Raw genomic sequence first — 27077 nt, 5'->3', positions numbered from 1 at the left:
CCCACCCCTCTCCTCTTCTTCCTTCTTCCTCTCCCTCCTCCTTGCTTTCCCTCCTCGGGTCGTACCTCCTCCTCTCTCTCCTCCTCCCCCCCAAGTCTTCTCGGGGGCGGGATCCCTTTAAGAGCCAGCGCGCGCTCTTCCCTTTCCCTAGCAACCGCCCCCGGGGAGGTGTAGGCCCTGGTAACGGTGCCGGTCACGTGGTGCCCGCGCGGCCGCGTGAGCCACTGAAGGCGAGCCGGGGAGCGGCGGGGGCCCGGGGCTGGAGCGTGTCTGGGTCTGGGTGCTCGGGGCGCGCGTGCGCGAGCGGTGCAGCAGCGGCCGCGGGAGGAGGGAGCTCAAGTATTATGGGCTGTGGGCGCTGCTGAACAAGATGGAGCTGTCTGCAGTGGGAGAGCGGGTGTTTGCGGCCGAATCCATCATCAAGCGGCGGATCCGCAAGGTGAGCGGCCGCCCCGCCCCCACCCCGGCCCCGGGCCCGGGCCCGTGCAGTGGGGGTCGGGGCAGTGCCTTGCAAGCCGGACGCTGAGCTGCCCGGCGCTGCCTGTCTCCCTCCCTGCTGCGCCCTCCCTCCTCCTCCTCTTCCTCATCTGCTTGCTCTCTGTTTTTCAGGGACGCATCGAGTACCTGGTGAAATGGAAAGGTTGGGCGATCAAGTGAGTGTCGCGGGGTCCGCTCGTTGCAAAGCTACCGGTCCTCCCTCCCAGCCTTCCTCTCATCCTTCTTTCCATCTTCCTCCCTCCCTTCCTCCCTCCTGCAGCAGCAGCAGCAGCCCTGTGCCCAGTGCCCTTCTGGCCAGCTCTGCACTGGCTGCTGGCTGCCCGCGCTCCAGGGGGTCTCTTGCGAGCCTCGGGGGCTCGCTCTGCTTTTGGCCTGCTGTGCGCGCCTCTCCCACTGCCCCCCCTCTTTTTGCGTGTGTTTTCGCAGGTACAGCACTTGGGAACCCGAGGAGAACATCCTGGACTCCAGGCTGATCGCAGCTTTCGAGCAGAAGTGAGTTGGGGGGTGGGAGTAGGGGGGAGGGGAGAGGCCGGAGTAGCGTGGCACTAGGATCCGTGGAAGGAGAGAGAGGTGGTCGGGGGGTCTCTCAATTCATGTCCGGGTCTCTCCTCTCCAGGGAGAGGGAGCGGGAGCTCTATGGGCCGAAGAAGAGAGGACCCAAGCCGAAAACTTTCCTGCTGAAGGTAATGCGGCCCAACACCCTCCTAGGGTCCCTCTGTCTCCTGCCCACGACCCCTCCTCCGGGACTCCAGGACTGCAACCTGGCTCGATCCCTCTGAGGCTCTTCAGGAAAGGGGGGTGGGGGTAGGTGAACATCGGAAACAAAGTTTCTTGTGGGAACTTGGGGCAGTCCTGGGCGAAGAGACCCTCCCATATGGCCCAGGCTCGACCTTGGCCCTTAGCCAGATCGTGCAACAACTATGGTGTTCGGTACAGGGAGTCCCCGGGAAGGAGGCTGGAGGCACGTCATCAAGGACGGTCTGGGGGGTCCTAAAGGCTGCAGGGGAGCAAAGAGAGGAGGAGGGTCTAGGAGAGGTAAAGGAGAGAGACTGCGTAGGACAGAGTTGTGAGGACTGGAGGGGGCAGCTCTGGAAACCCCAGAGAACCGGGGAGAAAGCGGCACCCCTAGCCAGGGAGCCGTCAGGAGGTCAGTGACAGATGGGGCTGTCCACCTGTGAGGAGGCGGCTTCCCCCGCCGGAAGGTAGAGGGCAGCCTCTGGAAGGCTCTGGGAGCTGTCCCTCCTTCTGGTCCACTTCGAGACCCCTGCTCATCCCCCTCCCTCTGGCACATCCGCACAGACCCACCCACTCCCTCTGGCCCGGGGCTGAACAGGGTCTGGCTTGGGTTGACTTGTGCTTCCATGGGAGAAAGCATGGTTAGAGGAACGGACGCTGAGCTTGTAGAGAAGACCCGAGTCAGGCCCCTCATGTCCCCTTCTGCCTTTTACACTCTGCATGACCCTGGAAGCAAGACCTCCTAACACGCCTTCATTCCTTCACCTAAGTTCTGAATTAAGTCAACTCGAAAGACTTAAACTCCTCCTCACCCTGGCTCTCACATCCCCTGTGCTAAGGTTCTGTTCCAGCTCTGACATTCTCAGGCCCCTCCCAGCCCTGACATTCTCTCTTCTAAGGCCCCTCCCACTTCTGACATCCCCTGTTCTCAGGCCCCTCCCAGCCCTGGCATTCCCTCTTCTAAGGCCACTCCCAGCCCTGACATTCCCTGTTCTAACTCTCAGCTCTGATATCCCCAGTTCCAAGGCCCCTCCCAGTTCTGACATTCCCTGTTCTGAGGCCCCTCCCAGCTCTGACGTTCTCAGCTGGCTCTGTGCTATAATAATCTGTTTCAAGGTCCATGATGGTGCTGACGTTAGGTGACTATTTCTAGACTCCTCTCTAGGGAAATCACTGGTTCAGGAATCCCTCCTTCAGAGGTCCTGCCTTTTGGGGGAGAACACAGGAAGAGGCCCGGAGGGCCACCCCCACCCCCCAGCTCCAGAGTAAGTTCTTGGAGCTATGGAAGGTACAGGAGGAGGGGTGTGAGCAGGGATCATGGCTGTGTGGAAGGCACCCCAGTTATGGTGCAGTAGAATGAGTTTGGAGCCCTAACTCTGCCATAGTTGGCCACAACCTCAGGCTTCACTTGGCCTCACTTTCCAAGTCTGAAAAATAGGGTTAATAAAGACCCATCTGAGTATCAAAGGAAAGTCTGGGTTTGGAAGCAATTCTGTATTTATTTAGTGCTTATGGTATGCACGGTTTGCCTCAGCCGTGAATGCCCTGCCCAGTAAGTTGGGTCATCCAGACAGCCTCAGAACCATTTTACAGATGAGGAAAGAGTTGCAGGGAGGAAGTCACAGCTATTCTATTGCTGAGTTGGGCCTCCCCACTCCTGTCCAGTGCTCTGCTGTAATACAAGGTACACAGAAGGTTGGGGGGGAGTAACGTGGTCTCTGCCCTGGCAGAGGTAAGGGATGCCCATGGCAACTGGTACACAGAGATAGAAGTAGGTTAGTACCTCAAAGAGGGAAGTGAGGGAGAGAGTGTAGAGATCAGAACCTGGGCTTTATTCATGGTTTGAGGAGAGGAGAGAGTAGGCATCTATCAAACACCCATTATGTTCCAAACCGCCCCACCCTTATTTTACAGGGGAGGAAACTGAGATCCAGAGCAGTGGATCATAGATTTAGAGGCAGAAAGAGGCCATCAAGTCTAGCCCTTTTTTTTTCTTTTTCAATCAGACAATGCTTTTATTTCAACCCTATCCCCAGAAGGAAAGTGAGGCTCAGAAAGGTTGACTTTCTCACCACCACACAGATGCAAATGTCAGTGCCCAAGGAAAAGCCAGGCTTCCCAATTCCAAGGCCAGCACACTTTCCACCATACCAAAATTTGAGGTCCCTTTTTTGGGTGTTTTACCCAAGACTGAATTAAGAACCTGAGTGAGACATGATGGTCCTTCTTGGAGAAAGCTGACTGGGAAAGCAGCATGTTACCTGTCTGTCCTGGGGAAGAAGGCCGCTGTCCAGCTATGGACCTGGCCGCTTTATGAGGTAGTAAGCTCCCCATCACTGCAAGTGTTCAAGCAAAGACTAGGTGACTGCTCCTATCCCCACTCCCCCAATGTGGGATGCTGTAGTTGGAGATTCTTGCATTAGATGAGATGTCTCAGACAAACCCTAAGGTCCCTTTCTGGGGTTTCGTGACTCTCTTTCTAGTAGTGTCTCCCAGCCTCCTTTTGGGGGCAGGGGAGGAGGCACTGCTCTCCCTAAGGGACTCCTCAGCATGTATCTGTCTCTTTAAGTGAAAAGGCACACGCACTAATTTTGTCCTGAGAATCTCTCTGGTGTGGTCCAGCAAAAAGGGGGATGGCTTTGGAGACAGAGGTCATGAATTGAAATCCCAGCCCTCCCACTTCCTAGCTGCGGGCATTTGATCTTTTTGGGCCCCATTTCCACCTCTGAATTGGGTTGGATTGTTGACCTCCAAAGTCCTTTCAGCTCTAGAATGGTGAGCCTAAGTAACTGCCCTGATTGGAGACTCAGTTTCCCCATCTGTAAAAATCTCTCAGGCCCCCTCTGGCTGCAGAGTTCAGATGCTGAGTCTCACAGCTTCTGCTCTCAGGTAACCTTTGGTCCAGTTTCCTAGTTGGTAAGACAAACCCAGGTCCGGTTCTTCTTCCCAGTTTTCAGGCCGGTCAGTCGAATCAGAAAAGGACCAGACTTACATATCTCAGAGCTGCTGAGTGGTGGGATCCTTCTCACCTGCAAGCCCTCCCCAGGGCATGCCCAGCCCTTTAGTCCCAAACCTGTTTTTCATGAAAAGAGAGGTGTGGTAGATAACAAGGCTGTGACCATCCCTGGTCAGATAACCTGGGACTGAAAGGCCAGCCCCTGGGGCCTGAGCTGGGGAGGGGCTTCCTTGGGGCTTTCACAAGAACAAGATCCAAAGTTTTCTTGTCTTTTCAGACCAGGGCTGGGAAATGGGAAAAGATCCCTGGAATTAGGATTCTAGTTGGACATCCAGAAGGGACCTCAGATGCCATCTAGCCTAGCCCCCTCATTTTATAGAGGAAGAAACTGAGGGTCAGAGTGGAAGGGAAAGTGACTTAGATCATTGCTATCCCAGAGCCTGAAGAGACCTCAGAGGTCATCTAGCCCAACTATAATTTTACACAGGAGGAGACTGTAGGTCAGAGTGAGGAAGGGACTTGATCAAGGGCACAAGAGCTAGCATTTGAACCTAGGTCCTCTGAATCCAAAACCAACACTTTTGCAACTACCTGGTGAAGGGGCAAAGCCATCATGGATGGAGCCAAACTGTCTCTGGGAGCATGATTTCTGGGGGAAAAAAGAGACTTCTCCCATCTCAAGACTTGGATGAGGGTCTGAAAGAACCATAGGACCTAGGTTCAAATGCTGCCTCTGCCCATCCCTACCACCTGTGTGACCATAGGCAAATCACCTCTCAGCCTTAATTTCCTCATCTGTAAAATGGGAATAATTAATAATGCCTTCCTTACATGTTTTGGTGTGAAGATCCAATGAAAAAATATTTGTAAAGGGATCTCCCAAGTTTTAAATGGCTATCAATATCTTAGTTATTATTATTTATTATTATTGAGCCTTAAAGAGTTATAAAAATGTGAACTGTCATTGGTCTCTGCCCTCCAAGGCCCCTTTAGGCTCTAGATCTGTAGGCTGACTTGCAGTTGGCAAGACCTGCATTCAGATCCCACCACTGACACTTGATGGTTGTTTGAACCAGAGCATGTTACTTTCTCATTTGTAAAGTGGAGGGTTGGATGAGATGACCCAAGAGCCTTGGGAGATCTAGCTCCTGTACTAGTCCTTTTCCCTTCTCTGCACCTTACTTTCCCCCTTTGTAAAATGGAGATGAATGGGGTGTCTTTTGAGGGCCCTTCCCTTGATCCTCTAAGTGGTGTCATGAGCTGGTTGTAGGAGCCTTGGAGTCACCCTGTCCCCACCCACAACTCAGACGTAACAAACATTTCCTATGGAAACTATGCTTCCTTCAAATCACCTCTTCCAGGAAGCCCTGAACCAGAATTCCTTCCTCCTGAGGCCCTTAGCACATTCTGTCTTGAGTATTGGTTACAGGGAGAGGACAGATACAGCATTTCTTATGTCTTTGTATCCCTTAAGCATCAGGCAACCTGTTGTTGTCCAACAAGCATTTATTAGGCACCTACTGTGTGCCAGAGGTTACAAGACAAAAATTAAACTGTCTCCGCCCTCAGGAAGTGTATGTTCTATGGAGAGACAGCATGTATCTCTATTAAAATGCAGAATAAATACTAGACAGTTTGGGAGAGGACACTAACAGTTGGAATAGGAGAGAGAATCAGAGAGGGCTGGTGCTTGAGCGGAGTTCTGAAAAATAGTGGATTCTAAGAGACAGAGGTGGGGGGGGGCATTCCAGGCAGGAGAGACTGCCTGGGCAAAGGCATGGAGAAAGGTGCGCCACATGAAAGCAACAGTAAGAATGTTAGTTGGGCTAGACCACACAAGATGAAAAGGGGAATGATGAAGAATGAGGTTGGAAAGATCTTTGGGACCAGGTTACTAAGCGCACAAGTAGAACGTGATTAATGTTTGTTGAAGACAGTGAATGCTTGAGTAGGTAGAGACTTCAGAGATCATTGTACTGAACCCTTCCATTTTACGGAAAAAGAAACTGAGGCCCAGAGAGAGCCACTGGCTTGCTCATATTCACCCAGATGTCAGTGGTACCAGAAGCCAGGGTTTCTCCCTCTACATCCTAGTGAGCTAGGGGAACCCAGAATCAGCCTGGGAAAGTAAGGGAGAGGGCGGAGTTTGCTCCCTCCCTTTTCCTTCCCTCAGATGTATAGTTTCATGCCATCACTTGGTCAACCAACAATATTCTTTATTAAGCTCCTATTCTGTCCAGCTCCAGAGATGGGGCCCTCTGAATACAGTAGGTGCTTAATAAATGTTTGTTGAATGGCTGATTGTGTGTGTCATGAGGGTAGGAACAGCATCTCACCTATCTCCCCTGACCCTGAACATGGAATTCTGTAGTAGGCACTTAATAAATGTTGGATGTGTTGTATTTACATCCCTGGGTCTAAGGGACACAGGCGGTCCGATTGGGGGTAGAAAAAACAATCTAGTTCTGTCACTTCCTGGCTTTGTGGCCCCAGGCTTTTGTCACCCAGCTTTTGAGAGCTCAGTTTCCTCTATTGTAAAATAGGAATGATGCTTAGAGCTCTCACTGTTTACAAGTTTTCTTCTCATCTACCTGCAAAGCACCCATTTTACAGGTGGTCAAATTGAGGCTCAGAGTTGGGGAGCACAGAGTTCACAGAGTCTCTCCCATCACATTACACTGGGACTGACGACGATGATGGTGATAGCAGATATAAAGACCTCATCTCCTGGGGGGCCAGTATCATGGGTCTTATCTCTAGAAGAGGAAGCTGAGGGAGGTCCACAGAGGGTAATTCATAGTTCATAATCAATCCACAAGCATTCATTAAGCACTTACAGCATGCCAGGCTCTGGGCTAGATATGAAGGATTGCAAGAAAGGCAAAAACAGACCCTGTTCTGTCACTGGCATCTGAGCTCGGATTGGAATCCAGGACTCCCAAATCTAGCAGAAGCCCCTCCTTCGGTTGGAGTCTCAGTGATCTCTTCACTGAGAAGTGGGAGAACACATTATGAGAGACTTGAGGGTCTCTTCTGTTTCTAACATTAGCTGCCCACCCCCCCCCACCCCCATCTAACAAGCATTGAGAGACACTTTGTAAATGGGCATTTAGCAATGGGACCTGTTCCTTTCCCTCTTCCCCCTCCTCCCTCCATCTTCTCCATTCTCGTTCCCTATTCCCCCTCCTCCCTCTCCTCCTCCCTCTTTCCTCTTCTCCTCCCTCCTCCCTCTCCCCTCTCCCTTCTCCCTTCCTCTTCCCCCTTCTTCCTCCTCTTCTCCCTTTTCCCTCCTCCCTCCTCTTCCCCTTTCTCTCTTCCCCTCCCCATTCCTATTTCTCCTGTCTCCTCCTCTCCCCTCCCCCCTCTCTCATTCTCCCCTCCTTGTTGTCCTCCCTATGACAGTGCAGGCGCTAGAGAGGATCTGGATTGTGTAGATGGCACAGACTCCTTGATAAGGACTGGCTGCCAGTGGGGCATCTGGCGCCACCATGTGGCCAGCAGGATAATTGCAAAGGGAAGCGTTGGGATAGGGGTGGGGGAGAAGGGAAGCCCATACCCAGCCCTGAGCCTTCCCTGATGATCCTTGTAGGGGGAGTGGAGCAAGGCAGGGAGAAGACCTTCTTAGGCTCCAGGCTCTGGCACTTAAAAAGTAATCAGCCCCTGCTCACCTGGGATGAGCCTCAGCTTCCCCATCTGTAAAATGAGGGGGTTGAACTAGTTGTGGGCTCTGTGTCACCAGGACCTTTCTAGGGGGTGGGGTGAGCACCTCTCTTCCATGGAGGAGTCACCCTGGCCTTCCTCTGACCACTCCTTAGAGGAGCTTGGTCTCAGGCTGCCCCCAGACATCCTGATGTCATGTCCTGACCCAGCATTCAGCAGCCTGTGCAGCCCTGGCAAGTTCCTGGTCAGGGAATCAGAGGACCTGGCCTCAAGGGTCAGCTCTGCCAGGCAGCCCACCTGGCCTGAGATAGGCCCCTTCCTGAGACTCTCTGAGTCTCCTCAGTAAAATGAGGGGGTTTAGATAGTCTCTGAGGCCCCATCCAGCTTTAAGATCCCACAACTCCACGTTCTAAGCTCCCTCCCAGCTCTGACATTCCTTGTTCTAAGTTCCCTCCCAGCTCTGACATCTCCCTGTTCTAAGCTCCTTCCCAGTCCTGACATCCCCTGTTCTAAGGTCCCTCCCAGCCCTGACCTCCCCTTTTCTGAGGCCCCTCCTACTTCTGACATCCCGTGTTCTAAGCCTCATCTGAGCTCTGAGGTTCCCAGTTGTAAGGCTCTTCCCAGCTCTGACATTCCTTGATTTCTTTTTATTGTCTAGTGATGGCCCTAGTCAGTCAATGTTGCTGGAAGCCAGAGGGGGCATGGTCACGGTGAACTGGACCAGTCAAGAATCTCTCCCCATTGGTCCTAGAACAAAGCTGGGGGTGGGGGCCAAATTCCTGGGGTAGTTTATCTTTGCCTTTGGCTGGTTCTCAGAGTGACGTGTTTTGCAAGTCTGCCCAGTCTGGGTGACGCCTCCCATGAATGCCAGCGGTTGTTATGATCGCTCCTTCCCAAGCCCTTGGTAGCCTGGCCTGGGGCCCGCTGCGCACTGATGGGGCACAGGCTCAGAGGGGGAGAGAGTCGGCTGCCACCTTTGGGTACCTGCCCCTCACCCCCTTTCCCATCTGGACTTTCCTCCACTTTGTCACTGTCTCTGCAGGATCATAGAATATCAGAACTGGGGGGCAGCAGAGCACAGAGTCCCAGCTCTGGGGTCCTCCGAAGACCTGAGTTCAAATCTTGACTCTGATGTTTATGAGCTATGTGACTTTGGGCAAGTCCCTTAGATTCTCTGTGCCTCAGTTTCCTCATCTGTAAAATTAAGGGGTTGAATCTGATAGTTTTTGAAGTCCCTTCCAGCTTTCTATGATCCTATCATGTCCCTGGCCTTAGTTTTGTCATCTGTAAAACTGAGGGGCTTGAATTGAAAGATCTTTAAAGTTTCTTGTAATTTCCAAGCTATAATCCTAAGTAATTTCCTCCCTCTGGGCCTCAATTTCTTCATCTGTAAAATGAAGGGCTAGATGGCTTTTGAGCCCTAGGTCTGTGGTCCTGTGACCAGAGACCATTCTGACTGACAGGAATCGTAAGGACATCTTATTCCACCTTTATGTTTCACAAATGAGAAAACTGGGGCCCTATGAGTAGGGAAGGGACCTGTCCAAGGTATTGATCAGGCATTTCTTCAGCACCTGCTTAAAGTGTCAGGTCCTGTTTTAGCTCCCAGAGATACAAAGGAAGTTCCTGTGGGGGGGGGGGGGAGGGTGGGATATGATTTTACTTGACCCTGAAAAGAACTATGTACAAACAAGAGAAATTGGGGGTGGAGGTTGTCCCAGGAAGAAAGCACCATTAAAATTAATTAGCTTTTTTGCAGGAGCTGAGACTCCTGAGAAGCCAGAACTCAGATACTTCCTAGCAGTGTGGCCCTGGGCAAGTCCCTTAACCTCTATCGACCTTAGTTCCCTCATCTGTAAAATGGTAGCCCCTGCTTCCCAGGGCTGTTTGAGGGTTTTGCAAATCTTACAGCGCTATAAAAACACCAGCTCTCTATTATTACTGTTGGGCGAGGAGAGCTGTCTAATTAGAGATGAGTGGGCTTGTGGGGGAAGGGGTGAGAGAGCCCGAGGCTGGAGGGGAGATGCTGTCCCACCCGCAGGAGGGACAGAACCATTCACAGTGGGGGCCCCCTCCAAGCTTGAAGTCAGGAAGGGAAGATCGCCCGGATTTTCCACCAGAGGGCAGCCGAGAGCCAGGTGAGGCAGTCTCCGACTTCTTCCAGAAGCCTGGACCTCACCTGGTCACTGCCAGAGGCTGAAGGGAGGTCTTCCCTTCCCTTCCTCTGTTTTACAGAAGGGGAGGTTGAGGCAGAGCCGGCGCCTCCAGAACCCTGGCCTCCTCCCTCCCCCCTCCTGGCTCTGCTCCCCAGAGGGGGTTTCTCACCTTTCCCCCACGTGTCCCCCCCTCTGCCTACCCGCAGGCCCGCGCCCAGGCTGAGGCCCTGCGCATCGGCGACGTCCACTTCTCTGTCAAGCCCGGCTCCAGCTCGACCTCCCCCAAGCTGCACTCCAGCGCCGCAGTGCATCGTCTCAAGAAGGACATCCGCCGCTGCCACCGCATGTCCCGGCGCCCCCTACCCCGCCCAGACCCGCAGAGCGGCGGAGGCCCGGGGGCCGGCCCAGGTATGAGGCCACCCATCTCGCCCTTCTCCGAGACCGTAAGGATCATCAACCGCAAGGTGAAGCCCAGGGAGCCCAAGAGAAGCCGCATCATTCTCAATCTGAAGGTCATCGACAAGGGTGCCAAAGGCACTGCAGGCAGCGCCGGCAGCGGGGCCCTGGCTCGCCCCAAGATCCCCTCCCGCAACCGGGTTATTGGCAAGAGCAAGAAATTCAGCGAGAGCATCTTGCGCACCCAGATCCGCCACATGAAGTTTGGGGCCTTCTCCATCTACAACAAGCCCTCTCCAAGCCCCACCCCACCCCCTGTGCCCGCCGGCAAGCCCGAGGCTGGGTCCTCCCAGGGCCCCGTCCCGCCACCCCGGGGGCTCAGCCTGGCCGCTGCCCCCTACGACATCCGTAGCTCCAGCTCCTCAGGATGCCCCTCCCCGACCCCGCACTCGTCTTCCGATCCGGACGACTCGCCTCCCAAGCTTCTGCCGGAGACCCTCAGCCCTGCGGTCCCCGACTGGCGCGAGTCCGAGGTCCTCGACCTGTCCATCCCTCCTGAGTCTGCAGCCACCAGCAAGCGGTCACCCCCCGGAGGGGGGGAAGGGGGCCAAACTCCCTCTTCATCCTCGCCCCCACGCTCCTCTTCCGACCCCGAGCAGGAGGCTGGGGACTGGCGTCCCGAGATGTCTCCCTGCTCCAATGTGGTGGTCACAGATGTCACCAGCAACCTCCTGACCGTCACCATCAAGGAATTCTGCAACCCTGAGGATTTTGAGAAGGTGGCACAGGCGGCTGTGGGTGGGGGTGGGGGAAACAGCGGGGGGAGCAAATGAAGGGAGTCGGTGGTCTCCACCCAGAGGGGAGGGTTGCGTTGGGCATGGGTTGGGGATCCTCTCATGCCCACATTCACTATTGTTTTGATCTCTGCTCCCTCCTGCACCTGTGCACACCCCCTGCCTGTCCTTTGCTGATTTTGTTTGGCTCACAGGTACCCCACTTCTCTCTGATCCACCCCTACCCCCAACCCTAGGAGGGAACAGGAAGGATGGGGCAGGGCTTGCCTGAGACACACTAGGGCTGCCTTAGCTGAGTGTGCACGGGTGGGCACAGGACTAGCAAGATTCTGTGGGTGGGAGGATGGGTGGAAATGAGGAAGAGGCTCCCTGTTCTTCCTGGCTCCTGGCTCAGGCCTTTTCCTGGGTCCCACCCTGTCCAGGGCTGCTGCCTCTGACATGTCACCTGTCCTGGCCACATCAGGTCTGGCCAAGTCCTCCTTGAGGGTCTAGGTCTGGCCCTCTCTTCTGCCCTTCCCCCACCGCCAGGACCTGGGTACCCAGAGCTCCTATCTGTTCACTCTAGGTGCTAACTTGGCAGCTGAAGGGGTGCTCTTGAGACCTCTCCTCTCTTCCCCTTACCCCAGGTGCTAACTCCGTCCTCCTCGCTACCCTCCATTCCTAGATTTGGGAATGGGGGAGCAATTTCTTCCCACCCATTCAGGGTCCCACCTCCCTTTGCTGTGGGTAGATATGGAGGCTGCGGCTGTCCCTGTCCCCAGCATCTGTGACCTGAGGCTCCAGGGTTCAAGGCTCTGATCGCTAGTGTGGTCCCCAGCCTGAGCATCAATAGTGGGTCCAACTTCTGGTCCCTGTGTGGCAGGGATACCCCCTCAGCCTGCTGTCCACATCCAGACTGGGGACCAGGGCCCACCTTTTATCCCCTGCTAGACTGCCTCCTTCCTAGTTCCTCTTTGGGGGAGATGGACTGAGAGGGTTTCCTTCCCCTCCAAAGACACCCAGGATTCAAAGTGGGCTCCTAGAGTTCGCCAACCAAAGGTGCTAGCCGAGCCTTCTGGGGACACTGTTTTTCCTGTGTGTGTCTGTTGCATCTTGGCGTGTATGTGCCTGTGTGTACGTGTGTACTGTGGGGTGCGGGCCATTCCCCCTCCTTCCTAGCCCTCCCCGCTGCTGCCCGCACACCCTGTCTTGGTGCTTCAGTCTCTGTGTGTAGAAGGCTAGTGCTTCATTCTACTTGACCGTCATTGGCTGTGGAGCAGTTCTGCCTGTAGCAAATCTTCCAGCATCCCATGGGGCCTGCCCCACCCCCCAACCCATCCCCGCCCCCAGCCCAAGGTCGCTGGAGATCTTTGGTCTTCTCATCCAGTCCTCCTGCATGCTTGGCGGCCTGTTGGGACCATCATGGTCTTTTCCTCAATCTCTCTGGTTCTAAGACCCAGAGAGCTGGCCCCAGAGCTTGGCCTCCTTCCAGGAGGACAGAGACCCCAAATCTTCACTTTCCCCCAGGAATCCTGATCTTTTCTGCTCCCCAAGTCCCTTCCACTCTCCATGGGCAGGAGCAGACCCTAGGCCTTCCTCTTTCAAGTGGCTTATCTGAGGGTGGGGGGTGGGGAAGATAGAGCTCCCAAGAAGGGGGAGCCAGCAAAGGGGGGCTCATGTTTTTTCCAGATAATATACTGTGCTTGGTTAGAGGGTAATTGTTTGGGGGAGTAGATGTGTCTCGTCCAAGATGGCTGTTGTTTGATTCTAGGTTTGAGGTGTGTGTGTGTGTGTGTGTGTGTGTGTGTGTGTGTGTGTGTGTGTGTGTGTACATGTGTGGGTAGGGATAGAATGACTCTAGAAAATAGAAAGTGAAACAGAGAAATGGAAAGAGAACCCAAATAGGAAACTCTCATCTGTCCCCACCCTCAGGGCCATCCCAGTAGTGCCCACTGGCCCTCCTCAGGACTTGCTAGAAGTAAGGGCCACTGGCCTGTGAGGGTCAGGGGACAGTGGTTCTTGGGGCATGGGACACATGGGCCCTTCCTTTCTTTCCCCTGGTGAAAAGGACCAGAACCCTCCATTGGCTGGTTGGCCGTCCAAGTGCCGGTTGGCTGTCCCTCTTGGAAGAGCTGGCCTCCTTCCCCACCCCTCTGATGAAAGTTCACCTGGGCATCCAAATCTGGCTGTTTCCCGGGGACACTAGAAATGTGTTTTCTGAGAGTCTGTCATTCGTGAAATTTTTTTCTTTTTCTTAAAAAAGGGTGGGGGTGGGGGGGAAAGTTGTGTTTTCAAAGGTGATTTTATGATGGGAGAGTGAAAGAACTAGTTTTACAAGAAAAGAAAAAAAAGAAAAAATATTATGGAATTCCTACAGGGACGGGGAAGAAAGAGATATTTAAAAAAAATAATACTACTAATTGTGATTGCACAATGGTGGGGCTGTCAGCCAGCCTTGTGGAGGGAAAGCCAGGAGATGGGAGGATAACATTGTTGATCTCCAGAGTGGGTGGGGAACCCATTATGGGTCATGCTGCTCATCACTCTCCTGTTCTCTCAGCTTGACTAGAGGCTAGTGTGGAACCCTAAGAGGTCCACAAACTATCCCCATCCTGGGCCAAGGGGAGAAAGTTCAGTGTCCTACAATGTTCACCCATGATAGGACATAGTCCCCAAGGTCTTCCTCCCTACTTTATCCTCTGAAGGTAGGACATGGGTGAATAAGCTGTATGGTGCTGAGTAGGGGGCTGGCTTGAGAAGGCCAGAGTTTATGAGTGAAGGGGAGACGGTGGGTGATTTCCTCTGTAGGCTAGACCTTGATGAGGGACCCTTAACCTGGCCGTGCCCCAGAAGGTAGAAAGGGGCTGTAGAGAGCAGGAACAAGAGCCCAGGGCATGAGGATCAGGGTGGGTGTGGCATCTTTGCAGCCCCCTGAATAGCAGAGTCCCATGCTTCAGGGGAGAGAGACCCCCCCCAAACCCCTGAAGGACCACAGTAGAAGAGGTCCAGGGAGGAGGATAGGCATTAGAGGTAGGTCATGTCAATTTCTCTCTGCTCTCCTCAAATAGGGAGATGCCCACCCATGGCCTACATGGTTTGATGCCCATCCACCCAAACCCTCTAGGCCCAAAAGCAGAACCTTTCTGGGTCTCAGGTCCCTAGTGCCCCTGGCGGGACTGAATACCTCCTCTCCTAGGGTGGCTCTGAGAAGAGGGGTGCTCTGTCCCCCTAGGCCTCAGTAGCTTTTCCCTTTGCCCCATAACCAGGCAGAAGCTGCAGCCCACTTCTCTTTATTTTTGTACGCCAACTCCCCCAAACCCCATTTTCCCAAGCCTGATTTTGTCACGAGAGCCTTTTGGGTTCCTCTTCTCCCGTCCGCACTTGTCATAGATACCAAGGTCTGGTCTTATGTGCGAGACTGTTCCTATCCAAACTGTGTGACTCCCTCCCATATCCCCCAGATCGCCTTCTCTCTTTTCCCCATCTCTGAACTGGTTTGGGGGAAATGTGTTTTTCAAAAGCAGTAAATGGGAGGTGGGAGCTGGGATATCCAGGGGCCCAAGACTGGGCAGAGGAAGGGATCATCACTGGGCCATCCCTGCTGGGGACCTGATCCTGCTCCCATGCGCTATCCAGCAACCCCAGCCTGCAGCTGTTGCCACCGGGACAAGGAAGGAGCAGCGGAGGACCTGGGGCAGCCCTATCCCTATAATTCTTTTTAGCGCTTTACAATTTTCAAAGCACTTTCCCCATCTGTTGCCTCTTTCAGTCCTGCGGAGGCAGGTGTTGTTACTACTATTTTAAAATTGATAGGCAGCCTGGTATAGCAGATAGAGAGGCTACCTCGGAGTCAGGAAGACCTGGGTTCGAGTCCCAACTCTTACACACCCTGGCTGTGTGACCCTGGGCAAGTTACCTAACCCTCTAAGACCAGGATGCTCAGTATTCTGTGCTGGTTTCCTCAGCTCTAGTTCCCTACATCATTGAAATCAAGATGCAGTCCCCCAAAAATGTTTTTAAGGTGAGGGAGACTATGGCCCAGAGATAGAAAGCACCTTACCCAGGACCACATGGTAAATAGCAGATTTGGGATTTGAACCTGGGGCTTCTGGCTCCCAAGTCGGGGACTCTTTGCCCTACCTTGTGCTGCTCTTTGAGGGGAAAAAGAAAGGAGGTCTGGGAAGGGGAGGAGACAGAGTGGGCTTTGAGGGTAGACACCCTTATTCCACCTACTCCTCTGGGCACTGGAGGCGATCAGCCCTGGGGTTTGCCAGTCAGCTCTCGGGGCATCCAGTGATGGACTTGGGCTGTTCTGCCTTCATTTACCCTCTTGTCTGCCTCCTCAGAGGGGGTTGCTAGGAAGAGATGGATGAAGGAAGCTGCGGGCCCCAGGGGATCTGTCCATTTTGACTGTGACCAGGGGTGGTGCCTCTCTCCAGGGCAGGGCCTGTCCCCATTCTCTATGGCAGACCGGATCAGGCTTGAGGCCTGTGCCTCTTCTAGTCCAATCTCACCCCACCCCCATCCCTTCCACCATTTTGCACTTCTTGCCTTGGAGAGACCCAACTGGTCTGATTCCACCCCATGTTATTCCCAGTTCTCATGCACTGGCCCAAGGTCACGTCCCTGGGGCTCTTGGAGCCCCACAGTGTGCTCCAAACCCCCACCTTGGGAGGAACCTTGTAAGGGAAGGAACTTCTCCACCTGGATTTCTGATGAAAACCGTCCCTCTCCGTCCTCCTGAAGCTTGGTACTAAGGGAAAAGCTGAGGCTTCCCCCACTCCAGTCCTCCCCTTTTCTGATTGTTCCTGGGATTTAGGAGCAAGGCCTGGGGGAGGGCTGGGCAGGGAGAACCAGGGAGGAGATGAGGAGGTGGACATGAGGCCCACCTCCCAGCCTGGTCCTTCCTGTGTGCCAACACCCTCCATCCAGGTGAGCTCCTGAGGGACCCGGGCAGGCCCAGCCCAGGTGGAGGCTTTGCTTTCATTTTTAAAAGCTGAAACAAAACAAAACAAACAAAAAAAGAAACAACCCTTAAAAGGAATAATGTATCTTATAATTTTTTTTAGATTTTTAAAGAAAAACGCATTTAATGAAAAGCATTGTGCACGAATGAATTCTATATATAAATATATACACATACATATCTCTCTATATATTTTGGGAGGTGGTCCTGTCATCTTTTCATTTCCAAAATGGAGTGTGTTGGCTTGGTTTCCTGTGTTCGATGTTTGAACATCCAGCTCCCAGCTGGCTAAACTTGCCCCCTCCCCCAGTGACTGGGGCCAGGGGAGGAGAGGGAGCCCCTGCCCACTCCTGACCTACCTCCCTGCCTTTGTCCGCTTTGCACCTCAGCTGCCACACCCTCCCTTGCCCAGCTGATGTTTTGGGTGGAAAAGCTGGTTGGTCTTGGGGTTGGGGACTTTTTTTTTGGTTCTGTTGGGGTTTTTTCCTGGTTGTTTTGTGCTAATTACTCTTGTATTGTACATTTTGTTTTTCCTGCTGCTCTTCCGTATTGTATCAATGCCAGGAATGGGGAGTTAAAAGCCTATTTTTGCCCCCCAATAAATTGTTACATTCCAAAGCTCCAGCTTCCTCTGGCCCCAGCCTTGGCTGCTGGCCTGTCTCTGGCTTCCTTTCTTTCTGAAGGGTGGACTTACTGGGGTCTCCCATCTCTACAGATCCTGGTGCCTGGCACATAGTAGGCACCTTAATAAATGCTCCTTGACTCGATTTCATCTTAATGGTTCCATTCTGATCTTGGGAGTAAGCACCATGATACCTGTGAAGGTATGGATGGACCCCAAGCCAGGAGACTGCACCAACATCAGTCCCAACTTTGGCTTCCTTCCTTTATGGTCTACCCTGCTCAGACTATGGATTGCAGACTCCTCTCTTTCCTTAACTAGAACATTGAATAGAAGATGCCAGTCAAGGAGACTATTAGGACCTAGAATGTCAGAGCTGGGAGGGAGCTTAGAACAGGGGATATCAGGACTGGGAGGGAGCTTAGAACAGGGGATGTCAGAGCTGGGAGGGAGCTTAGAACAAGGGCAAATCGTAGAAAGTACACAGTTTAGTCAGAGGACCTGGGTTTGAATTCTAGCTCTAATAACTAATTTGCACAACTCAAATAACTTCAATGGGCCTCAGTTTCCTCATCTGTAAGTGAGCAGGAATGAATGAAGGATCCATAAAGTCCCTTTCAACCCTATCTAGATTAAATTATTTGGCTTTCTGGACCTTTGTGTGAAAAAGATGGCCAACATTGATGGATGGGTTTTTGCTCTAAAGCAAAGAGAGACCTTGAACAAGTGGCAACCTCCCTGAGACTCAGTTTCCTCATCTGTAAAATGAGTCAGTTGAACTAGATGGCTTCCCTTCCAGACCTTGCACTCCAGTGATTGTATGATGGGGCTAAGTAACTTCCCCTTTTGAGTCTCAGTTTCCCCATCTGTAAAATGAGAGGCTTGAACACAGACCTAAATCCCAACACAAATGGCACATTTAGAGATTTCCACAAAAGATACAAAGATAAGGGATAGGAACCCTGATTTCTCAGTCATACAATAAATCATGTCATTTGCAGATCATTGATGAAGTTAGTGCCTTTCTCTCCTCTGCCATCATCATTGAGGACCTGATCCAGGGTCACAGTAACACCTTATATCCTGTTTCAGCTCTTAGGATCCTTTTACATGGTCTCTTCTGGTCTTTCTTCAAAAGTAGACAGGGAAAAGATTATCTTTGTTTTTCTCTCTGGACGTTGTTTTCCTAATGTCAGTCAGTCAACAAGCATTATTAAGCACCTACTTAGTGCTCAGCTACTGTGCTAACCACTAGGGATACAAAGAAAGACCAAAAAAAGTGCCTGTTCAAAAGGAGCTCCAAGTCTAATATATGTACAAGCTATATATAGGGGACACTCCAGAGAAGGCCTTAAAATTAAGAATGGGTAGGGATAGACTTCCTATGGAAGGTGAGATTTTATCTTGGACTTGAAGGAAGGCAGGAGACAGAAATGAAGAGAGAGACAATTCCATGCATGACGGATGGCCATGTGTCAGGAGATAGTGTCTTGTGCAAAGAACAGCCAGGAGACCAGTATTGAACTATCCAGAGTACAAAGGGGTGGGGCGGGGGAGGTTGTAAGGTGTAAGAAGACCAGAGAGATGTGTAAAGGGGCAGATTATGAAGGGCTTTATATGCCAATGTTTTATATTTGATCCTAGAAGAAATAGGGATCCACTGGAGTTTATGGAATGGGTGTGTGTGTGTGTGTGTGTGTGTGTGTGTGTGTGTGTGTGTGTGTGTGTGTGTGTAGACTTGAACTTTAGGAAAATCACTTTAATTACAGAGGGGAGGATAGACTAGAGGGGGGAAGGACTTGTGGCAGGTAGACCAGTCAGCAGGCTAATGCAGTAATCAGGAGGGAAGTAATGAGGGCTTGCAGGATAGTGACATTGTCAGAGCAGAGAAGGAGTCATACAGCAAAGTTGTTAGGAAAGCTGAAACTGTAGGACTTGGTAATTAATTGGTTATGGGGGTGATTGTGAGAGAGTTAGGAGTCAAGGATAACACCTAAGCCTAGGTGACTGGGTCGATGTTGGTACCCTTCATGGTAATAGGAAAGTTGGGCAATAGGGAGAGATCACAAGCTCAGTATTGGAATGTTGGGTTTAAGATGTCTATGGACATCTAGTTTGAGATGTTCCATAGATATTCGAAGATGAAAAATTGTAGATCAGAAGAAAAGTTAGTTGTGAGAATCACCATAGAGGTGATCATTGAATCCAGGGGAGCTGATGAGTTGACCAAGTGAAAATAGAGAGAGAGAAGAGGATATGAAACAGAGCCTTCAGCCAGCCCATGTGACCTGGATAAAGATCCAAAAAGGGAGACAGAGTAGGAACAGTCAGATAGAAAGAGAACCAGGAGAGTATGGTGTCTCAGAAACCTGGAGAGAGGAGAATCAAGGAGAAGTGTGTGATCAGCAGCATTGAAAACTACAGAGAGATCAAGAATGATGAGTACTGAGAAAAGACAATGAAGAGATCATTAGTAATTTTGGAGAGAGCAGTTTCAGTTGAATGACGAGGTTGAAAGCTGGACTGCAGAGAGAGTGAGAAGAAAAGAAGTGGAGGCACCCACTGTAGACAGCCTTCTCCAGAAGTATAGCCATGAGATGGAGATGAAGAAGAGATAACGGATGATAGCCAGGGAGATGGACAGATCAATGAGGATGTTTTGAAGATGGGAGTAACAGGGGTGTGTTTTTAGCAATAGGAGACGAGAGAGAGAGAGAGAGAGAGAGAGAGAGAGAGAGAGAGAGAGAGAGAGAGAGAGAGAGAGAGAGAGAGAGAGAGAACTGAAAATTAGTAAGAAAACCGAGATGAGGAGGAGGGAGGGATCTGTTAGAAAAGATGAGATGGAATGAGATCACTTGTGTATGGAGAGGGATTTGTCTTGGCAAGGAGAAGAGTTATGTCTTCATGTGAGACAGGAATGAAAGAGTAGATAGTAGCAGAAGGCATCTGAATGATGTGAGATAAAGAGGAGGGGATAGGAAGGATCTCTAGGTGAATGGCCTCATTTTTCCCCTGTGGTCTTAAGACAGACACTGAATTCATTGAAGAAAGAAAGCCAGGGAGCAAGTAGGTGACACAGTGCATAGAGCACTAGCCCTGGAGTCAGGAGGCTGTGACTCAAATCTGACCTTGGGTACTTATTGACAGTGTGACCCTGGGCAAGTCACTTAATCCTGAGAAGAAGGAGGAGGAGAATTTGGAGGAGGAGGAGAGGAAGAAGAAGAAGAAGAAAAAGGAAGAAGAAGAAGAAGAAGAAGAAAGAAGGAGAAGGAGAAGAAGGGGAAGAAGTAGAAAGAGAAGGAGAACAAGGAGGAGACGGAGTAGGAAAAGGAGGAATGATGCCTGGAGGTTGGTAGACTAGAGTTTTTGGAATCTTGACTGGATGATAAATATGAATTGAGTGAAGCTCAGAAGAGAAGATGTTACTAAGTGATGATGGTAGAGGGAAAGCCTAGAAGTTCCAATGAGGAGCAAGGAATTCCAGTTCCCTCACCATGATGGTGGGGAGGGGGAGGAGAGAAGATGAGGAAATGCTGGACAAGTGCTCAAAGTCACAGCCAAGGAGACTGTGCTACCAGGAAGGAGTCAGGGATCCAGGAGTATTAGAAGGTGGAAGGAATGGAAGAACAAGGTTTCAGATGAAAGCTAGTTTGTTGCCTATGAAGAGGCATACCAGAGACCACAGTGGAGTGGGGATGGAGTTTCAGGGAAAAGGTTGTATTGTGACATTTCAAATCTGAGTGGTGGAGAGGAAGAATAAATCAATCAACATGCATTTTAAAATACATTTTCATTTATATTTTTGGTTTTACATCACCTACATTTTCCTGTGTCCCTATTCCCTCCCACAACTATCCCACATAACAGTTTTTTTAAAAAGAGGAAATTCAAAAATTTAAATTAAATTAAATTTTTAAAAAGGAAAAAATATCAGTAAAACTGATCAATATATCAAGAAAAATCTGACAAGATATCCAAAGCTCTGCTCCCATGGACCCCTTTCCCTCACCTTTATAGAGGATTAGGAAGGGTCATCTTCACATACCTGTTCTGTGGGGCCAGGCTTTCAATGAGCATTTATTAAGTACTTATTATATGCCAGACATTGGAATGGGACATAAAGACAAAGAATATATGAGAAAATTGAGTGGGAAGAGACATTTTATGGGGGAAAAGGGAGATGATGAATCCATTTGGGGAACCATTCTAGGTACAGTTCATAGGATTTTGAGACACCCTGGAGAGCAGCTAGTCCATGACCTGTGGGTAGTTGGAGACATGAATCTGGAGCTTGGGAGAAGTCAGGATGGAGATGCAGGTTTGATCATCCATAAAGCCATAGGAAAAGGTCAGCATGGAAGAGAAAGAGAGAGAGAGAGAGAGAGAGAGAGAGAGAGAGAGAGAGAGAGAGAGAGAGAGAGAGAGAGAGAGAGAGAGAGAGAGAGAGAATATGTGAAATGAGGGCAGCCCTCCCTCTGGCCACCATTGCACAGAAGAGAAATCTATCTAGCCAGAAGAGGCTGTCAGAGACCACAGGAGATATCTCACTAATGAGCACCCTTTGCCTCTGCCAGCATTCTAGCCTTCCCAAAGCCTTTCTCATCTTTCAGCCTCCTACTTAACAAACCTTCCACCCTCATTTTCCCAGAGAATGCCTGGGGACCTGAGCGCCTTAGTCCAAAGGGAGGCAAGACTAATGGGGGACTGCCAGGCATGGAGGCAGGCCAGTGGAGAGAGACTGTGGGCAGGGGGCCTGCTATTCCATCCTGCAGGCATCTGCTCTCAGCAGTCACATACAGTGCTGGCCCTGCCCAGAACCCTGCTATACCGATTTCCGACCTCGTGTTCTCTCCACAACCCTCACGACATGCTGGCTTCTATTTAGCCTTCTTTAAAGCTACCATTCTTTGAAAGATTGCCTGATGCAGGGCTGCTCAATGCCTCTTGTCAGTCTCCTGGATACAAGGCCTATTCCCCTGGAGAAAAGCAGCGGAACATTTTGTACTGAGCTGGTATTATTAATATTCTACACGAAGGCATATGGAAGATATTAAGGCCAGGTTTCCTCTGAAGGATGCATGAGCCCATTCTTCTAGGAGGTAGAAATGGGGGTCAGAACCCTCCCAGGGAGGGCTGGCAGAGGCAGTCCCATGGCATCACAGGGACCAAAGATGTGGAGGTTCAGATAGGCCTTTGTTGGCCAGAGTGAGTGATAGGAGGGTTCAGTGTGCTGTAGATTTGTACTAAGTGCTGAAGTCACCAAAAAATCCAATTCTAGCTGCAGAGCTGGAAGATGATCCAGGGGGCATCTAGCCCAACTGCCACCTCATTTTACAGATGAGGAAACCAAGGCCCAGAGAGTTCATAGAAGCATAGCTCCAGATCTGGAAGGGACTTCAGGGGCCAACTAACCTACCCCACCCCTACTCACGTTACAGATGAGGAAACTGAATCCTACAGTGATTATGTGACTTTCATTAGGTCACATGGGTAATGAATGTGGGAAGTGGGATTTGAACACTGACTTCTACTCATCTCCATGGCCATAGGGGGAATTTCTGCACTGAGACAAGGTGGGGAGGGAGTCTTAGGATGCTACCAAAGGGTAAGGAAATTGAGCCTATTGAAGCATGGAAGTGGCAGGTAGGGGGAGAAATACCCTCAGGACCCTGCTTTTAGTACCCTCTAAATCCACTCCCTCCCCCCAGGCACAAAGCTCCACTTGCCCAGTGCTGGGCAAGTTGGTGGAAACAGAGTTTTGAGGACCAGCTGAGGATCCCCTGGCTTGTGGTGCCAACATCCTCAGGAGCTTCAGACAATTTTTAGGGCATTTGTCCTTTGACCTCTAATGCAGGCAGGATGTTAGCAATAAATACTGTGACTACATCAACTAGGTGTGATGGAACAACAGAGATTCCCCATGACTGACTTTGAACATCACAACTGTGGACCTTGCTTTTGGATCTTCAGGAAATGTAACAACTCCAAGGTTCTTTCCAGCTTGGACTTTCTGATCCTTCGATCTCTCTCCCTTACTCTGGTATTATGACCCCTGATTGCTACACTTGCTTGTTCCCCTTGCCTCCAAGTGCTGCTCTGAAATGCTTAGCAAATTTGCAGATGTCACAAAGCTGTGAGGAGTGGCTGAAACATTGAGTAACAAAATGAAGATTCACAAAATTGCCTCTCCTGGGCTATATAAACAGGGACTCTTGACCTTGGAGGTCTATAAACTTGTTTTTTTTACTCGGATAATTCTAATTTAATATGATCATTTTCAATAAAACTTATTAAAAATATGATCCATTTCCTTTATAACCTAATGTATTTTATTTTATGCATTTACTAACATGTTTCTTAGAATGGGTCCATAGACTTCACCAGACTGACTGCCAGAGGGGGCCAGGACACCAAAAGCAGTTAAGAATGAGTGGCAGATATACTCAATAGGAAAGTATATGTAGAATCTATACAGAATTGTATGCAGTCGTGGGGAGGGAGGGGGGTAATGGGGGGTAGGTGGGGGGGGGAATAAAATCTCAATTGTATGGCAGTGATTGTTAAACATTAAAAAATAAAAATAAAATAAAAATAAAAAAAATAAAATAAATAAAAATTTTACATTCAAAAAAAAAAGAATGAGTGGCAGAATCTAATAAGATCAGATTTTACTGGGATGAATGTAAAGTCTCAAATTTAGATTCATAAATCAACTCCATAATCACATATAATCAGTCAGTAAGCATTTATTAACCACTTACTATGTGCTATGCTTGCATTGAGCCAAGTGCTGGGGATACAAATAAGCCGAAACAGTCCCTTGCTGTTAATGAGCATTGTAATGATATAACATGGGGGAGGCATGGCTAGATAACAGTTTGTCTGAAAAAGCTTTGAAGGTTTTAGTAGGCCACAAGCTCATTACAAGTAGACAGTGATCCCTTACCAGAAAAGGCAAAACACAATTGTAATTTGCATTGAGACACACATGATGTTAAAAATAAAATGTGCTCTGCCCTGTGCAGGTTCCATCTGGAATATTCTGTTCAGTTCTTGCCACCTGTTTCTGGAATGATATGGGCAGCATGCTGGAGAGGCTTGCCTTGGAATCAAGAAGACTTGAATTCCAGTCTTGCATCTGACACTAAGTCTCAGTGTCTCAAGTAACTCTGCGTCTGTAAGGTTTGGATCCGTCGTCCATCGGTATTCCTAGGGGGGGGGGGGGGCTTCACCTCCCACCAAAAAAAGTTGTTAAGCTGGGGTGAATGCAGAGAAGAGCAAGGATGGGAAAGAGGCTGGAGATCTTGCCAAATGTGGTTCAATGAAAGAATCGAGGATGGTTATCCAGAAGAAAAGACCAGAGAACATGACTGCAATTTTCACTTATTTGAAAGGCTTTTATAAGGAGGGAGAGAGGTGAACTGTTCTCTTGGACCCCAGAGGGCAGAGCAAGGAACAGTATGGGATGATGTTGCTACCAGCTGACTTGAGTTTAATGTAATGAAAAGCTTTCTAGCAATTGAAGCCATTCCAAAGTGGAATGAGATGCTTTGATAGGTAGTGAGTTTCCTGTCACTGGAGGTCAGCAAGAAAAGACTAGAGGATTACTTGACAGGAAGTTGTAGAGGGGATTCCCATTCAGGTATCGACTGGTTGGATTAGATGCCTGCTGAAGTCCCTTCCAAATCCAGTCATCTGTGCTTCAATGACGAGGTAAGTTATCTAGACATCACTTTGGCCATTGAGCCAAGTGATAGGTTGAAGTTTATGGTAGAACTCTGGGGAAGGAGAGTGTGTGTGCATGGGGGGAGGGGGGTGGTTAGACTGAGTGAATTGCATGGTGCAAGGGGATAGGATGCTGTGCTTCAAGTCAAGAAGACCCGGGTTCAAATCTCATTCAATACATGTAAGAGCCCTGTAACCCAGGGCACATCACATAACCTCGGTGTGTCTAAGGCAGATCACCAGACTCTGTTTACTAATTTACTGAGACAGGTTGTGAGGCACTTGTTGAAGGTAATTCCCACACTAGGAGTTCCTTGCCCAGAATCCTGGATCCTTCTCATATGAATCAATACTATAAGCAAGGTTGCTGGGTACTCTTGAAACTACTTCAGAAAGCAAAGCATTTTCAGAATAGCAAAGCTATTTTAGAATTACTGTTTTGCAGATTCTTAGTATATCATCTTCCCTCTGAGCCCCAATCCAGAGTCTTCCAATCCTTCAAGTATCAGCACTAATGCAGACCCCTCCAAGGAGCCTTGCTAATGACCCCAGCCTGAGCTGAGCTCTCTCTCCTCTGAGCTATAAATAGAATGTCTGAGGTCCTCATGTAATACTGAACTGTCTGCTGTCTGCAGTATTTCTTGGACTGTCTTGTACTATTCTTTTTGTAAAAGTTTTATTGATGTCTTTAGTTTTTACAACATAACCATTTTTGAATATACCTCACTCACCCAGTGAGCCTTCTCATATAACAAAGAAAATCAGGTAAGCAAAACTAGCCAATACAGTGACTGAATTTGAGAGTGTATACAGTATTATGCAACCATAGTCCTCCACCTCTCCAGCTAATGAAAGGAAATTAATACCCTCATCTTGTCAGGATTGGGCACTACAGAGACATAGCCATCAGCTTCAGTTCAGTGTTCTTTCCACATAAATTGTTGTACTCACTGTGTATACTCTTTTCCAAGGTTTTTGTTCTGCTTCAGTTTACACATGTCTGTATTTTAATATTTATATGGATCAATCTCATTTTCCCCTGGAATGTCAGTCAACATTTATGAAGGGATTTTTATGTGTCCAGCACACAATGAGAAGCGACTGCATGACAATCATGATTCATAGGATAGAGATTCTCAGGGCTAAGTGGGATCTTGTAGGCCATCCAATCCAATCCCTTTATTTTACAGAGAAGGAAACTGAGGCTCAGGGAAGGGAAATAATTGCCCAAGATCACACAGCAAATCACTGATGGAATGAACTTGAACCCAATCTCCATCAGCTTCATCAGTTTTTCTTGTTGGCTCCCAGAGTCTAGGGGGAACCAGTATGGTCTCTTAACCTCCTCTAAGCAAGTTTCCCCACCTGCAAAATGAAGGAGTTGGAATGCTTGTTAGAAGGGCCCTTCCTGCTCTGAAAGTTCTATTGTTTTAGGTTGGCAAAGGTCTTCCTAGTGAAATAAATTGATCTGGGCCTTGAAGGAAGGAGGAGGATTTTCACAGAGGCCTTCCTTTTCCTTTCCCCAGAAGGGAATAGTTGGCTGCCAGCCTACATGGGCACAGTGGAGTTATGGAGTGGTCCCCAACTCTCTGGGCCACCATTTATACAAGTCCTGAAGTAGTGTGGAGGGTGGGGGAGGAGTGAGTGGGGGGGTGGCTTAGGGGGAAGGATTCAGGGAAATGAGTAAAGATGTCACCAGTAAAAGAAATTGTGGAATAGAGGGGGGCAGGACTCTCCCCCTTCTCAACAGCTTAAATGAGCATTCTCTTTCTTGTCTTTTTGAACAGAAGGAGAAGGGATTAGAGTGGAGGAAGGAGGGTGCCCTGAGGACACATGATGGTTGAATTTCTGCCAGAATTAGGGGCCCAAAGGGAGTGAGAGTAGAACGTAGAGAGAGAGGCATTCCTGAGACCATAGGAATGTGCCCCCCCACTCCTGCCCCTGTGTTATGGAAAGGTGGGGAGCTAGGATCAGGACATCGTGGTCCCTGAAGACCCTTCTCCCTTTGGATGTGCCCACAGGGGGAGAAGAGAGTGAATTATAGACAATGTAACCTAGTATAATGATGGACTGGATTTGAAGTCAGGAAACCACGAGTTCATACCCTGAATTAGACACTTTAACTCTGTGACCCTCGCCAAGGATGGGGAGATTGGATGGGTGGTCTCTAATATCCCTTCCGACTTTAAATCTCTGACCCTGGGGAGAATGGAAGAGAAGCCAGGACTATGCCCAAGGAAAGGGAAAGGAGAGCTGGCATTGGGTAGAAGGGAAGGAAATCTCTGAAGATGCATGAAAGTCCCCGTTTCCTCTTTCGTGCTGACGGAGAGGGATGGGGTGAATTGTGCAGAGCAAGGTGCCAAAGAACCCCTACTGTGTTATGTGGAGGGGGAGGACCAAAGCTTGGAGAAGACTGGATGTCACCTTTCCCTTTGTAGTCCGGAAAGGGATACCTGGGCTTGGATAGGGAGGAGAGGGTTCTCTGGGGTGCCCTTGAGTCCCCCTTTCTCTGGTGGGGGTCCCTCCTCCCATTGCAGAGACCAGCGAGGCTCTCTGCGGCGGGGGCGCAAGGCCGCTAGCTCGAGGCTGG

The 27077-nt window shown here is 50.2% G+C and overlaps 1 protein-coding gene across 1 annotated transcript; it reads left to right on the top strand.

Annotated features, from left to right (window-relative positions):
• The first annotated feature begins 250 nt into the window (after positions 1-250).
• Positions 251-16764, top strand: CBX6 (chromobox 6). Its single transcript, XM_072656173.1, has 5 exons — positions 251-439; positions 610-653; positions 925-990; positions 1115-1181; positions 10212-16764. Exons 1-5 carry the CDS (start codon positions 371-373, stop codon positions 11232-11234), a joined length of 1269 nt encoding a protein of 422 aa, XP_072512274.1. The 5' UTR covers positions 251-370; the 3' UTR covers positions 11235-16764.
• Positions 16765-27077: the final 10313 nt, after the last annotated feature.

Source organism: Notamacropus eugenii, chromosome 3, assembly GCF_028372415.1.
Source record: "Notamacropus eugenii isolate mMacEug1 chromosome 3, mMacEug1.pri_v2, whole genome shotgun sequence".
Classification (NCBI taxonomy): Eukaryota; Metazoa; Chordata; class Mammalia; order Diprotodontia; family Macropodidae; genus Notamacropus; species Notamacropus eugenii.
Note: the sequence above shows the minus strand (reverse complement) of the source record. Positions and strands in the feature narration are given on the sequence as shown.

Bases quoted from the DNA above. Each gene is read 5' to 3' on its own strand.
- CBX6 (XM_072656173.1), top strand. From the start codon at position 371: ATGGAGCTGTCTGCAGTGGGAGAGCGGGTGTTTGCGGCCGAATCCATC. The intron at 654-924 runs GTGAGTGTCGCG...GTGTTTTCGCAG, and splicing joins TGGAAAGGTTGGGCGATCAA to GTACAGCACTTGGGAACCCG. The intron at 991-1,114 runs GTGAGTTGGGGG...TCTCCTCTCCAG, and splicing joins ATCGCAGCTTTCGAGCAGAA to GGAGAGGGAGCGGGAGCTCT.